A 14,619-nucleotide genomic window follows, 5' to 3' on the forward strand; every position below is an offset into this window, starting at 1 on the left:
TTGAAGTTGTTTACCACTCTCACAAATGTTTTTATTCCTTTAGTAGATATATATCAATGTTTCCCATGCTTAAAATTGTATCTAGATAGTATCATTCTACGTAGATCCTTCTGTAATTTCCTTTTTTCTCCATTTGATTTGATCCATTTTCACTGCTCTCTGTAACATTTCATTGAGTAAATCTATTGCAATTCATTTATTCATTCTATTGATGAACATTTAGGTTGTTTCTGGCTTTTCTTACTCTAACAGTGCGACAACAAATATTTTGTTTTGTTTTGTTTTGAGACAGAGTCTTGCTCCGTCACCCAGGCTGGAGTGCAGTGGTGGGATCTTGGCTCACTGCAACTTCCACCTCACAGGCTCAAGTGATTCTCTTGCCTCCGCCTCCTAAGTAGCTGGGACTACAGGCATGCGCCACCATGCCTAGCTAATGTTTTTTGTATTTTTAGTAGAGATGAGGTTTCACCATATTGGCCAGGCTGGTCTCAAACTCCTGACCTTAAGTGATCTGCCTGCCTCAGCCTCCCAAATACAACAAATATTTTGTATACACTTTCTTGGGCATCTACTAGGGTATACACCTAGGACCATATCTTCTAGCTTACCAGAAATGCCCACCATAAGCTTTACCCATTTACATGGCTTCTGAGGAAGTGAACACATCTTTTCACTCTACCTCACCTACAGTTATAGCACCATTTTTATTTTTGCTAATTTGATGGTTTAATTTGCAAGCCCTTAAATTACTAGTGAGGTTGAACACCTATTTACATTTATTGGCTATTTTGGGTTTCCTCTTCTCTGAACTGCCAGGTCATATACTTTGCCCATTTATTTACTGGACTGATTTGCATATTTATTCAAGAAACCCATCTTTATATTTTGTGCATTGTAAATATCTTTCCTGCAAAAAGCTTTTCTTAGACAATGATGAAAGAATTCTGATATGTAGCATGTCTTAATATATGCAGTTATATTCTATATATATTTTTTTTTGAGACACAGTTTCACTCTTGTTGCCCAGGCTGGAGTGCAATGGCACAATCTCGGCTCACCGCAACCTCTGCCTCCCGGATTCAAGAGATTCTCCTGCCTCAGCCTCCCGAGTAGCTGGGACTACAGGCATGCACCACGCCTGGCTAATTTTGTATTTGCAGTAGAGATGCAGTTTCTCCATGTTGGTCAGGCTGGTCTTGAACTCCCAACCTCAGGTGATCTGCCCACCTTGGCCTCCCAAAGTGCTGGGATTATAGGCATGAGCCACCGCGCCTGGCCGTCATATTCTATATTTTCTACTAACAATGTTAAAGGTTTTTTTTTTCATATATAAGTTCTTATTAACTCCCACCCCCACCTCCCACCTCCTAGAATTGATTTTGTGTGAGGCAGAGATCTAATTTTATCTTTCCTCATATATGGAAAACTAATTGCCCTGGCACAATTTATAGGTGTATGTAAATCTCATTTATAATGCCTTCAAACTGCCATATATGCATGTTTAAAGATCTCAATTTTATTTCATTGGTTAGTCTACACTTAGGCCAATTAACACATTGTCTTAATGGTCACAGCTTTGTAATATATCTTGATATCTGATGGATAATTTCCCTTGCTTGTTATTCTACTTCAAAATTGTTTGACCACATATGCCTTTCTTCAATTCTGGAAAATTCTCAGCCATTATCTTTTCAACTATTCTACTCAAACATTCTCTAAAGTCCTTCCTTCTGGATTTCCTAATGGGCATTCTCATTCTTTCCTCTATGACTCCTAATTACACTTTTATACTATCCATATTTTTATCTCTCTTGCTGTGCTTGGGGGATTTATCCAGCTCTATCTTCTAATTCACTAATTCTGTCTTTAACTGTGTCTAATCTGATGACTTTTTAAAAAAACTTCAATGAACATATCATGCACTTTTAGTTCTTTTTAAAAAAACCTTCCAATTTTTTTTCAAACTGTCTTCCTTTCTTACTATGGCTCTATTTCTTCTTTAATCATTTTATAAAATAACTACAGGATACCTCAGAGACATGGCAGGCTTGGTTGTAGAACACTGCAATAAAGTGAGTCACACAAATTTTTTGGTTTCTCAGTACATATACAAGTTTTGTTTACAATATGCTTGTAGTCTATTAAGTGTGCAACAACATTCTGCCTAAAAATATGTACACACCTTAATTTAAAAATACTTTGTTGCTTAAAAATGCTGACACAGAAGCATGAGATGAGGATATGCTTTTGGGACAATGGCACCAAACAGACTTGTTCAATGCAAGGTTGCCACAAATCTTCAATGTGTAAAAACCACAGTACCTTCAAAGCACAATAAAGTGAAGTGCAATAAAATGAGTTGTGCCCGTACTTTATATCCACCTTCAGGTTCTTCAATTATTTCAGATTGTTAGAGACTTCGATTCTACTGTTTATTTCCTGACCCCTCTTCTCACCATGGTGGTAGATTTGTTTATGTGCTTATTTTTCTAGTGTGATCTTATCCTCCGTGGGGGTTGTTTTATCTCCAAATCTCCTACACGCTGGGTGGTGGAGGCATGCCTACAGGACAGTTCCGCACCTGCTGCCACCCAAGGCCTTCAGGACTTCGATGGGCTGCAACTGTTTTTATGGCAGGGCTTCTACTTTTGGTTCCTGTACGACTGAGATAAAATAAACTTGGAGCCCATACCCATGCATGGCCTGGTATTGTAATTTCCAGTCCCCTTTTAGGGTATAATCAGATCTTCAGGCTCTAAACTTTATGCAAGGATCCAAATTCTAGCTCCCACACCTCTGTTAGGCCAAAACCACATCTATCTCTGGACGTGAGCATTCCAGTTCCCAGCCCTGGGTGCATTCTAGGACTAAACCCAACAAGTACTCAGACCCAGGAACGGCCACTAAAGAGTGTGTTGGTCCCAACGGCTCTACTTTTGTTTTCTCTCTTCGCCTATTACATGATCAGCTGTGTGTTTTTTTTTTATCAGAGTCTACCTTGAGTCTCTGCAGCAGGAGGGGGACACATCTGTGTTGGTTTTATCTAACATGTTTGTAGGAAGAGTCTAAATTGAACTTGTTCCTTTTTTCTTCTAGTCATCTGAAGCCCCTCAGCTCCTTCAGTGCCAGAAAATGACCTAAATAACAGTTAAAAATTTTTTTAAAGGTAGTTTTTCAATATCCATATTCCAGAGAAAGTACTCACTGTCAGCTACTGCTAGATGCTAAATCTGAAGATTTTGTCAGTGGTCTATTCATACCCATCTATTCTGGGATTCGTATTTGGCTATACTGACACAGCCAGACTCTTCCATTCCCAGCTTATTCCCTCACAGTGTGAGTAAATCAGCCCTGTGTCTTAGCCAAGAGCTTCTCACTGTGTCCGGGGATGAAGTCCACAAAAACCCGCACTGTCACTGCCACAGTTCTCACAGGGTGTTTGAGCCTGACGCTGGGCCGCCAGTCTTGGGGAGTGATGCCGGCATGCTGACTGCAAACACACTGATCAGCCAAAAAGAGCAGAAAGCAGAGGGGGCTCCAAGCAGAGTGCTCGGGCCCCTGCCTCCCCATCAACCACGGTGCATGGCAGGCCAGTGGCTTAGCCCCTGGGGACCTCACTTTCCTTATCTGTAAATCGACAGGGTTAGACCAATGAACTCCAGGATCCTTGACAAACCTGGGGGTAGAAATGCATGGAGCACAACTTGATTCTTACAGAATGATCAATGAAGTTCCCGTTGATCCCTCCATGATTGTGTTTTCTTCTCTCATGACAGAAGAAGAAAGAACTGACAAGGATGCTTGCTATCAGCTGTGGCCGAGACAGGACACAAAGAGCAGGGCACTGCGCATCGATCTCTGTTCATCGATGTCAGAACGTTACATTTCCATCTTTGGTCCCGTCCCCAGCTTGACACTCGGACCCGCCCTAGCAAGCACAGGCAGCGTTCTCAGCTGTCACTGCAGGCACCAGAGGAGGGCAGAGATCACTGGGTTCCAAGGCTTCCTGTTCTAGTGCAGTATTTATAGATGATGTAGGTGTAGAAAGCAATGACCAATAATGTACAGATATGTAAACAAAATAAACAGAAATACTTTAAAGGTAACCCATTTGGAGATAAAAAGAAATACAAAGAAAAAAATGCATCCATTTAGAATCAGAATAATCATACTTTGGCTCCTCCTGGTGTCCCTACAAGGGAAAACTGAACCAAAACAATAGGTTTGGACCAAACACCTCCCTTCCCCTGCCCTCAATTTCTACTCCTACGTTGCCTGACTCCACACACACAGACATGCACACACACTACATATGTACACAGACACACACATGCACACACACCAGATATACCACACACACAAATGTTGTCAGGCAATAGATTTCAATGTCAAAAAGTGAATAATACGGAGGCTTATTAAGACTGCTCCTTGGCTATTTGCCCTCAATGAAAAAAAATAGAAAAAAGATAAGGCTAATGACAATGCTGGTATCCAGAACCAACGTGGGGAGCGGAGGCTCCATGGCACCAGGAAACACCATGTTTTGCATGCTGGCTTTTCAGTGGTAACTCCCTACCCGTTTGAGTAATAAAAACCAATAACCACAGATAAAAGGCAGCGAAGGAGCATTAGCGATGGGCAACATTGAAGGGCCTGACTGTATTTTTAACTTTCATGTCCAGGCTCTCGGGACTCATGTGGCTTATCACCAGGATCAGCCCTGCCAGCACTCTGGAGTGCCAAGCTTGCGGACTACTGACTGAGCCCTTGCAGGGGGCAACACAGGCCCGGAGACCTCTGTTAGAAACAGCAACTTTCCTCCCCAGGAGAATCTGTCCATTCATTAGCTGATTAGCGCTGGTAAGAAAACAGAAACCAATCTAGGTATATTTCAAACAGAGGGACTGTAACAGGATTTGGCTACACAAATGATGGAAGAGATGAGAAGCCAAACGGGGGAGCTGATATGGTTCGGCTCTGTGTCCCCACCCAAATCTCATCTGGAATTATACTCCACACGTGTTGGAAGGGAGCTGGTGGGAGGTGACTGGATCATGGGGGCGGACTTCCCCTTGCTGTTCTCGTGATAGTGAGTTCTCATGAGATCTGGTTGTTTGAAAGTGCATGGCACTTCCCCTCTGGCGTTCTCTCTCTCTCCTGCTGCCATGGTAAGGCATGCTTGCTTCCCCTTCACCTTCCACCAGGATTGTAAGTTTCCTGAGGCCTCCCAGCCATGCTTCCTGTACAGCCTGTGGAACTGTGAGTCAACTAGATCTCTTTTCTTTATAAATTATCCAGTCTCAGGTAGTTTTTGTGTGTGTATGTGTGTTTTTTTTTTTTTTTTGGAAATGATGGAGTCTCATTTTGTCACTCAGGCTGGAGTGCAATGGCGCAATCTTGGCTCAATGCAACCTCCACCTCCCAGGTTCAAGTGATTTTCCTGCCTCATTCTCCCAAGCTGGAATTACAGGCACCAGGTAGTTCTTTATAGCGATGTGAAAATGGACTACTACAGGAGCCAAACACTCACCAGGAGGACAAAGGGAGGAAGAGGTGGGCCTCACAAGAGATGGGCCCAGAGGGACTACTCTGCAGGAGCTATGTACTGCGGGAGGGCTAGAGAGAGAGAGAAATGCTCTGGCCTCCTCCTCCTTCTCCCCCACATTCCTGTGTCCCACCAATGCCTCACGTTGGCTGGATTCTCCCAGAAGTCAGAAGCAAAGGAGTCTGGGAAACACAGTCTCCACAACACAGAGGAGGGGCAGACAAAGGAGGTCGGAGCTGAGAAAAAAACAGGCAACGGGCTGACCAGTGACCCAGTAAGATCTGAGGGTGGCCCCTTCTCCAGAGGATTCCAGCACTGAGAGGCTACAAAACGTCAGAGACCAGAGACCACTAGGAAAACACGGTGCTGAGGAAATATCATCATATCTCCCCTCAACCAATATCCTAAATCCTTTCTACAGTTCTCTGCCTTATAAGCCTTCCTCCCCTTTTCATGTACCTTCTTTTGATTATTTTGGAGACCTCTGGCAGACCCCTAAGGTTTCATTTAATTGCTCTGAATTTGCAAGGAGCAGCTTCATTTCCATTTCACACTTGGTTACCGTGTGGCCTGTGCACACGCAAGCCGCGCGATCCGGGAATGGAAGCCTGCAGCCTAGGTGACTGCCCAGCATGGGAGCCATTGGTGGCAGGAAAGGAAGCCTCCTAGCCATGGCGATCATCCTCTACGAGACTTGCAGCCCCAGACAGCACATGACAGGGAGAGCAAGCAGCCCGACCCTGGGCAGGAGCGGATGCCCTGGATGCTGCAAGACTGGGTCCCACCACATTCATTTCGATCATCAGTAACATGAGCAGGGTGATTCAGGGCTACGAGGTGACAGTCCTAAATAATAATGTACAGCAGGAGATAAACCCTAACAGTAATTACTATAAGAAACCACCTCAGTCACTCCTGAAATAGTAACCATTGTAACAATGGTTACAATACGCCAGAATGAGTCAACAGAAATAGACCGAAATGCAAACTTGGAAAATGAGGTTGAAGAGGTCTACCGAGGAAGTCCTTGCATATGAGAAAATGTCAAAACCCTGTATGTGTGAGAAACAACTCAATCATAAACATAAGGAAAAGCTTAGGAACAGAAGGGCCACCAAGCTCAGACGGCTATACTGAGAATTCAGAGCAGAACAGATCAGATTAGCTGACATCCTACGAAGGTCAAAAATACACTAGAGAATTCAGGATGCAAGGGAGCTTACTGGAGAACAGCCACCAAATAAACTGAGAATCACATGTAAGTTTCCCATTAGGAATTCCACACAAACTACCCCTCACATCACCTTGGCTTCTCTCTGACCAAGAGAACCATTCTGAGCTGCCTACGGGCATCATGGGAGAGTGGGCAGGCCCACGTGTAAGCAGGCATTTGTGAATGGAACTGCAAGTTTAATAAAGTCTTCTGAAATTTGGAATTGTGCCCCATTGGTGATTTATTGTTAAGCACGACTCCCAGGGATCTTGCATCTCTAAAAATACTATTTGCTTTTTATTTAACACTGAACCTTTTGATGTTTTATAATACAAAAATAGTGTCTTATTATTTTAAAAGCTTAGGAGAGAAACTAGCCATATTATTAGAAGAAGAAGATATATGCAGCTATAGTCTGTTCAAATATCAAGAGGTGTGACTTTTCAAATTCACATTTCAATCTTTATTTACATTAGACTTTCAGAAGTAGTGGGTGTAAATATTAAAACGCCCAAGCCTGGGTGAAATTTTATTGAGAATAACTACAAATAAAAGGAAACTGATTTTTTAAAGTCAGTTTCTGAAATTTAGATGAAAAGAATATTGAGTATTAACAAAAAAATGATATTTACATATCAATGAAGGTTTTCTGCTCATAGATTCATTTCCTACGAAACATAACAGAGGCAAGCTTGGGGAATTACAAAGAAAGGAAAAACCCTAATCAAATAGGTACTGTTGTTCAAACAGAATATTAGCCAAAATGATCCAATCAGTTGCTTGAACTAAATTTTTTTTTTCTTTAAGCCATTCATGCCAGAACACAAGCTCTCAAAGCAATAAGAATCTGTACTACATTCCAAGTGTTTGCTTCCAACAGATGGGGGGATGTGAAAGATACATTCCATGGAAATGGGGTGGGGACAAAGAAGGCACCGGTCAGTCATCAGCAAACAAGGAATGCAACCCCAATGGAGGCATAGTTCTCAAAGTAAGCATTATTCATTTGTATTCTAGGGTATGTTTAACAGTTACATGAATCAACCTAAGCATACTAAATTCAAGTTGCTGGATCTTTAATTTCAACATTGTTCAGAATTACACCATAGAATGCAACATAACCTATGAAAATTTTTCTAAAGAGAGTACAAAAAGTAGCAAAGTATACCTTCATGGAATGAGTTACATACTAAACTTTGTTTTCCTATTTGTCTAAGGACTTCAGATAATTAGAGGTTCACCCTGTCATCAGACACGGTGATGGCTGTCATGGTTTCAGGTCTCCGTTTGAAACAAAATCAGTGCTTATCATTGTAAAACACAGTAGCTTACAGTATGTCAATTGAGGATCTCCATAATTTATTGACTCAATCTTTTGCTTATCAAAAACAGCAATACATTTCTCTAAAGATCTTTAGGGGGCAATCTCAGAAATACACATACACACACGCACAAATTCCTGGTTTCTAGGTGGAATTTAAATATAATTCTATTTTATTGCAATATTAAGATTCCAAATGTAAAATTAAAGAAACCCAAGAATTATAGAGGTTATCAAAGACATATTAACTTGTTCTTGGAGTAAGTTCAAAATTAATAACAAAGGTATTATTATGCTAATATATACTTTATGATATTCTGCCCAGTAGAAGAGACTGAGAATCTGACTCTGGCAGTTTCTGACCTCCCTTTACTTTGAATTAATGGTGTGAACACTGTGTTTGCTTCTGAAATCTGTGATTTATGTGAAGTTTATGATAGAAACATGCCAGAAAAGCATAAACAGGGAAAAGAAAAAAGCAATGTTGATTGCTATTTGGAAAATTAAATGAGAAAGATCTTTTCTCCAAGATGTCCTTAAGTGATTCTCTATTTTAACCAAATCCAGTGGCCTGGTCCCTTTCCTAAACCCTGTTTTTTAGAAGGAATTTTAAATGTATTTGCAATTTATATTTCCAATCTGAAGCGGGACACAAATTAGTTTGTACACCGACAGAATGCTAAGAAAAGCTTAAATCAATTTTCACCTTTTTATTTATGTTCCTCATTCTTCAGAAACATAACTGCAGTTTTTATTAACTTTGTTTTATGGATCTAATATTTAAGAAGAAGTCTATCTTTTATGTCACAGCAAGAAGGTTAATGCACTTACAGATTCCCCTGCAATACATCTTGGGCAAGGCTGGGCTGAGCTCCTTCCACCATTCTGAGAAATCTAGTTAACAAATCACAGTTGCAGATATATCAGAACAATGATTATTTACACTTTCTATTAAAATATTTCAACATGCTCACAAGTAGTTTGGTGGGAACAGGAACATACCCCTGTACTTAGCCTCCCCTGGCCACTTTCTGGCCTTGGTGCTGGGGGACAGCCTCTTGATGGAAGCTCCCGGTCCTCTGGGCCCCAGGACGCCAGGGCACAGGCATTCACCTGGTGGCAGCCACGCTCGTGCCCACTGGCTTCTAATCTCCTGCATACCCGTTTCTGAAACAAACAAAATTTTACTTTAGATGGTCTCATAAAGCACACAACACTCTAATTGAATTTGCTTTCAGAAAACTTCAGCTGCAAATACAGACCCCTGTGGAGCTGGAAAACTTTATAGGGCATTTGAGGAGATGACTTTAAACTTTATCTTTTCAGAATAACAATCATCCATTACATTTAACCTCATTATTTCTTGCATTGCCTGATATTTACTTAGCTTTATACATTTAAAATAGTCATTTCAAATAATTTTGGCTGAAACTCTTGTAATAAATTATGGTGACTGGTTTATTGATATTGAAAATGTGCAAAACCTATAAATTTTGTTCAAGAAACTAGTTATATGCTTTTGCTTAGCATCAAATTATATACTTTCTTAATACAATATGAATAATTCACATGTGACTACTTCTGTGTCTCACTGGCACTGAAGAGCAAATTAATTTTATTTACAAAGGTTGCATACACAGTCCATAACTGATAACCTTTGGGAAAGTTAGCATTTGGTTTTTACTACTATGTGAACTAAAGAAAATAATTACAAAAGGAATCCTGTAATGCTAAAGAAAAAAAGTACTCAGTTTGAAAGTCCCAAGACTTTGTGTATTTTTAGGGTAACAATGTTGTAACTGACACAGAGTTTCAGAGGCAGGAGGACCTCTGTAAACAGTCATGGAGGCCACCCTGGCCCAGGGCGAGAAATCCACCCCAGGAGCCCTGGCAGCCAGCCCAAGAGGCCCCGCTGCTGGACAGCCCCGATGTCAGAACACACTTCATGGTACACTGGCATCTCCCCAACCTCTGCAGTCACTTGCAAACCACCTTTATCACTTTTGCAAAATGTGTTTATTATCCGTACTACTATTATTTAATATATTCTTAATGGACTTTTTTCAGTTAATGCATCTACACAATATAGAAACCTAATGACAGACTAGAAATGATGCATTAAAAATGGGAGATGAGGGAAAAGGAAGAGAGGAGAATTCTCATTATTGTATAGTTCATTATCATATAAGCAATAGGTGAGTATTAACTGATGCTGAAAAAACTGAGAATCAGACAATAAAGGGTTAAATAATAAAACAGGGGACCTAAGGATATTAAATCGGTTTAAATACAAATAATCACTAGAAAATACAAATCCTTCTACATCCAAAATTTTAAAAGAACAAGACCCAACTATACAGATGTACTTAAAATCAAGTGATTCTGAAAGGCTAAAAATAAAAAGGATGGACCAAGGTATAATAGAGAAATAAAAACAAAAAGAGAGCAGGAGCAGATCACATAGAACATAAGCCCAAAGTGTTAAATACAACCAAGGACTTTTTTTTTAATGCTAAAAGCCACAGTTCACAGTGAAGACATAATGCTCATGAACACCTATGAGCTGAATAATACAACCATAACCTTTATCAAACAAAGACTACAGGAGATGTGAGCAAACACAGTTAGAAACATACTAATAACAGGAGGTTTCATACACCATTCTCAGTACAAGGCAGAGCAAGTACACAGAAAACAAGTAAGGAGATAGATTTAAACAACATAATCAACCAAGGTTGACCTTATGGACATATATATTGAACTCTGTACCCTGATAATAGAGTATACACATTCCTCTCAAGAACTCACAGCACAGTCACAACTGATGGCATTAAAGGAAAAAACAATGATTTCTATAGGGTAGAAATGTAGCCAATACTTTCTGATTATAATGCAATAAACTATCAATTATTAACAAAAACAAAAAAAACAGAAAGGCACTTCCACCTGGAAATTTAAGAGTCTTATTATTTCTTAGGTCACCAACTGAGAGGAAAGAATTTTAAAAAAAATTACAATGAAAACACTACATATCAGAATCCATGAAATACATTTAAAGCAGTAATCAGAGAAAAATTCATTGCATTGACACTTTTATCAACAAAAATGAAAGAATGAAAATTAATTAATAATTCCCAGCCAGGCACGGTGGCTCACACCTGTAATCCCAGCACTTTGGGAGGCTAAGGCAGGCAGATCGCTTGAGGCCAGGAGTTTGAGACCAACCTGGGCAACATGGTACCCTGTCTCTACCAAAAAATATAAAAATTAGCCAGGCATGGTGGTGCACCTGTAGTCCCAGCTACTCAGGAGGCTGAGGTAGGAAGATTGAGCCCATAAGGCTGAGGCTGAAGTGAGCTGACATCATGCCACTGCACTCCACCCTGGGTAACAGAGTGAGACTGTCTCAAAAAATAAATAATAACAATAATAATTCCCAGCTCATAAAAACTAGGAAAAGAACAAGAAAGCAAAACAAAAGAATACACAAAGAAAAAATAAAGGAAAAAGCTAAAATTAATGAGAAAAAAGAATATATAAGATAAAATTAATGAGGTAGAGAATAGAAAAACAGTAGATCTAATGTACAAATATAAATCCTGGTTTTTGGAGGGAAAAAAGTAGATAAACCACTAGTTAAGTTACTCAAGAAAAAGGAGGAGTGAATACAAAAATAGAAAATAAGAAAGGACACAGGGGAAATAACCAATGAAACAAGAAATTATAAAAATCTTAAGGGAATATTTCACAGACCTCTATGCAAATGAATTTGAAAAATGTAGATGTAACTGATAACTTCCTAAGGATAGTCTGATTACCAAAACTGATCCCATTAGAGTTAGAAAGCTTAAACTGATGATTTCCCAGAAGAAACAGAAAGAGTTATTAAGTAACTACCCACAAGCCCAAGGACCAGATGGTTTCCCAGGAGAATTCTCCCAAACCTTCAAAGGCCAGGTAATGCCAATGCTCTATGAAGAAGATTCTAGCACACTATCTCCTTTTATCAAGCAAATGTAACACTGATAAGCCAGACAGAAAGTACAAGAAAATACAACTACACACCAATCAATTGCTCGGTATCGATGTAAAAATATGAAATGAGGTCTAAGATATTCGAAATATTAGGAAACTATATAATGTACTATATTAATAAACATAAGGAAGTAGTGTGATGACCTCCATAGATTCTGAAAAATCCTTTAACAAAATTTAAAACCTACTTACGATAAAAGTTAAAGAAAACAGGAATTGAGGGTTATACTGTTAAATTAATAAAATACACATTCCTTAATTCATTACTAAATGGGGAAAAAACTAATAGCATTTCTACTACTATCAGGACAGGGCAAAGATGCTCACTGTCTCCATTTCTGTTCAACACTGTATGAGAGGTATTACCCAATATATTGAGACGAGAGAAGTCAATCAGCATTATAAAAAGGGGTAAAGTAGTAAAACCACTTCTATTTGCAGTTGAAAACCATATATATATATATATCTGGAAACCCCCAGAGAATCAATGATAAAATTAACTCAAACAATAAAATAATTCACTAACACAGAATTAACATATAAAAATCAATAGCTTTCAAAATACAAAATAATCAGAGAAAACGCCATTTAAAATAATTGCAACAAGGATTAAATATCTAGGAACAAATTTAACAAGAATTGCACAAAATCTATACAAGGAGAATGTAAGGCATTCTTGAAAGACACTAAAGTAGATACGAACAAGAGAAAAGACATGCCCAACTCTTGGATAGGATAACCCAACATTATAAAGATGACAGTTCTCCCTAAAAATTAATTTGTAAATTCAATATAATCCCAGTAAAAATCCCAGTAAACTATTTTATAGAGTTATACTAGTTGATACTAATGGTCACAATGAAAAACAAATATGCAAGAAGAGCCAGGAAAACCCTGAAGAAAAAAATAAAACAACTCCTGGACACGAAAACAAACCATAGACACTCCATAATTAAACATGGTGGCACACAAGTAGACAAACAGACCAATGTGGTAGCATTAAAAGTCCAGATATAAATCAAAATATATATGAAAGTTTGGCTTCAAATCACTGTGATAAGGATGGACTTTTTATACATACATATATAATCTTTTTTTTTTTAGAGATGAGGTCTCACTATGTTGACCAGGCTGGTCTCACACTCCTGGCCTCAAGCAATCCTCCCTTCTTGGCTTCCCAAAGTGCTGGGATTATAGGTATGAGCCACTGTGCCCAGCAGGATGGAGTTTTTAATATACGGTCCCGGGACAACTTGGAGCCATTTGGAGAAAAGAAATTTAGATCTGCACCTCACACCATGACATGGTTTGGCTGTGTCCCTACCCAATCTCATCTTGAATTGTAGCTCCTATAATTCCCACGTGTTGTGGGAGGGACCCAGTGGGGGATAATTGAATCATGGGGGCAGTTCCCCCACACGGTCCTCGTGTTAGTGAATAAGTCTCACGAGATCTGATGTTTCATAAGGGGCTTCCCTTTTGCTTGGTTCTCATTCTCTCTCATGCCTGCTGCCACGTAAGACGTGCCTTTCACCTTCTGCAATGATTGTGAGGCCTCCCCAGGCACACGGAACTTTGAGTCCATTAAACTTCTTTTTCTTTATAAATTACCCAGTCTCCAGTATGTCTTTATCAGCAGCGTGAAAACAGACTAATACAACCACATACAAAACCAAACCAGATGCATTAGGGACCTGAACGCAAAAGATCTAATTATAAAGAACTATGCAATTCCTAGGAGAAAATACGAGTGAATTCTCTAATCTTGGTGTAGGGAAAGATTTTCTAACTATGATTCAAAATACAGAGGCAATAAAATCAAGATTGACAAGTTTGACTATATGAAAATAAAAACTTCTGTAAGGCCAAACAAACAAAAAAATCCTAAACAACATCAAAAGATAACTGATAAAAGGGGAAGAAAAATGTTTGCAATATATACCACAGAAAAAGGGTGAATAACCTGAATATAAGAAACTGTTACAAAAGCTGAGCAAAAAAGGACCAAAAACCTGAAAGATAAATGGAGAAAAGACATAAACGATTTACAAAAGCTATTAAAATGGTCCTCAAACATGAAAAAAGTGTTCAAATGCACTCATATTTAAAGAAATACAAATTAAGTCAACATCAAGATATCATTTATCATCAGAATGGCAAAAATTGTAGAATGTGGTGTAGCCCCTGTTGGTGAGGCTGCAGGAAAACAGGCACCTCCTGCTTTGCTGGTGAGAATGCAAATTCTTGCAGGAAAATTTGGCAATACAAAGCTATATGCACATTTTTTAACCCAGCAATTACAACTCTAGAATCTACCCAAAACATACACCTCCAACAATATGGGAAAAAAGCACATTTGCACAGTTATTCAATAGTGCAATATATTGGAAACAACCTAAATGCCCCTACACTGGAGAGTGGTTGGATAAACTATGGTACATCCAAGCAACGAAGTACTATGCAACTGAGAAAAGGAAGAGGAAGATTTCCATGAACTGGTCTAGA

The 14,619-nt window shown here is 39.2% G+C and overlaps 1 protein-coding gene across 10 annotated transcripts in view; it reads right to left on the reverse strand.

The window, feature by feature from the left end:
- The window catches only part of C8H10orf143 (chromosome 8 C10orf143 homolog), a 95,244-nt gene that overhangs the window by 49,814 nt on the left and 30,811 nt on the right, over positions 1–14,619 (reverse strand). For all 10 annotated transcript variants that reach the window (XM_034931727.2, XM_034931724.3, XM_063607591.1 and 7 more), the window contains 2 exons: positions 9,082–9,246; positions 8,911–8,973 (listed from right to left, as the gene is read on the reverse strand). In XM_034931727.2, coding sequence (XP_034787618.1) covers positions 8,911–8,973; positions 9,082–9,246 — 228 coding nt within the window. The remainder of the gene's footprint in view (positions 1–8,910; positions 8,974–9,081; positions 9,247–14,619) is intronic.

The sequence above is a fragment of the Pan paniscus genome, chromosome 8, assembly GCF_029289425.2.
Source record: "Pan paniscus chromosome 8, NHGRI_mPanPan1-v2.0_pri, whole genome shotgun sequence".
Taxonomy (NCBI): Eukaryota; Metazoa; Chordata; class Mammalia; order Primates; family Hominidae; genus Pan; species Pan paniscus.